Source organism: Pteropus alecto, unplaced genomic scaffold, assembly GCF_000325575.1.
Source record: "Pteropus alecto unplaced genomic scaffold, ASM32557v1 scaffold8, whole genome shotgun sequence".
NCBI classification, from domain to species: Eukaryota; Metazoa; Chordata; class Mammalia; order Chiroptera; family Pteropodidae; genus Pteropus; species Pteropus alecto.
The window spans coordinates 24,806,803-24,807,390 of NW_006494609.1; the positions used below are offsets into that span (position 1 = coordinate 24,806,803).

The 588-nt window shown below is 70.9% G+C and overlaps 1 protein-coding gene across 1 annotated transcript in view; it reads left to right on the top strand.

The window, feature by feature from the left end:
* The window catches only part of PACS2 (phosphofurin acidic cluster sorting protein 2), a 52,962-nt gene that overhangs the window by 42,446 nt on the left and 9,928 nt on the right, over nt 1–588 (top strand). Inside the window, exon 17 of the mRNA XM_025042133.1 lies at nt 40–148. Coding sequence (XP_024897901.1) covers nt 40–148 — 109 coding nt within the window. The remainder of the gene's footprint in view (nt 1–39; nt 149–588) is intronic.

Here is a 588-nt window from a genome sequence, read left to right on the forward strand (position 1 = left end):
TCACGACTCCCTCTCACAGCCCCTCACCACTTCCTACAGCCCAGGACACACCGGACATCGTGTCCAGAGTCACGCAGTACATCGCGGGGGCCAACTGTGCCCACCAGCTGCCCATCGCGGAGGCCATGCTGACTTACAAGCAGAAGAGGTACCCGTGGGGTACGGCCCGGGGTGGGCACCAGGGGCGAGGGGGCCCCAGTCCCACACTGCACCGCATCCCTCTGGGCTGCCTGCGTCCCGGCTGGTGGGGCTCGGGGGACATCCTGGCAGGCTGTGGCTGGAAGCAGGGCTGGGCCGCGTCCTGGCTCCGACCGCGGGACCTTCCGTGCCACCAGCAGGGCTCAGGGATGCCCGTCGCATCTTCCCTCTGGTTTTGCACACGCTGACGTGTCCCGTGATAAAAGTTAGGAGACTGTCGTGGGACCCGGCCCCCGGCAGCGACCCGCTCGCGCCCCGGCAGGCCTGGCGGGGGACACGTCCTCACCGTGCCCAGAGCAGGGCAGGCGTCAGGCGCCGGGGGCTGGGAGCCAGGGCTTGGGGGGCCGGGCCTCGGGCTCGCAGGTCCCCTGGGGCAGCCGGGTGGCCCGG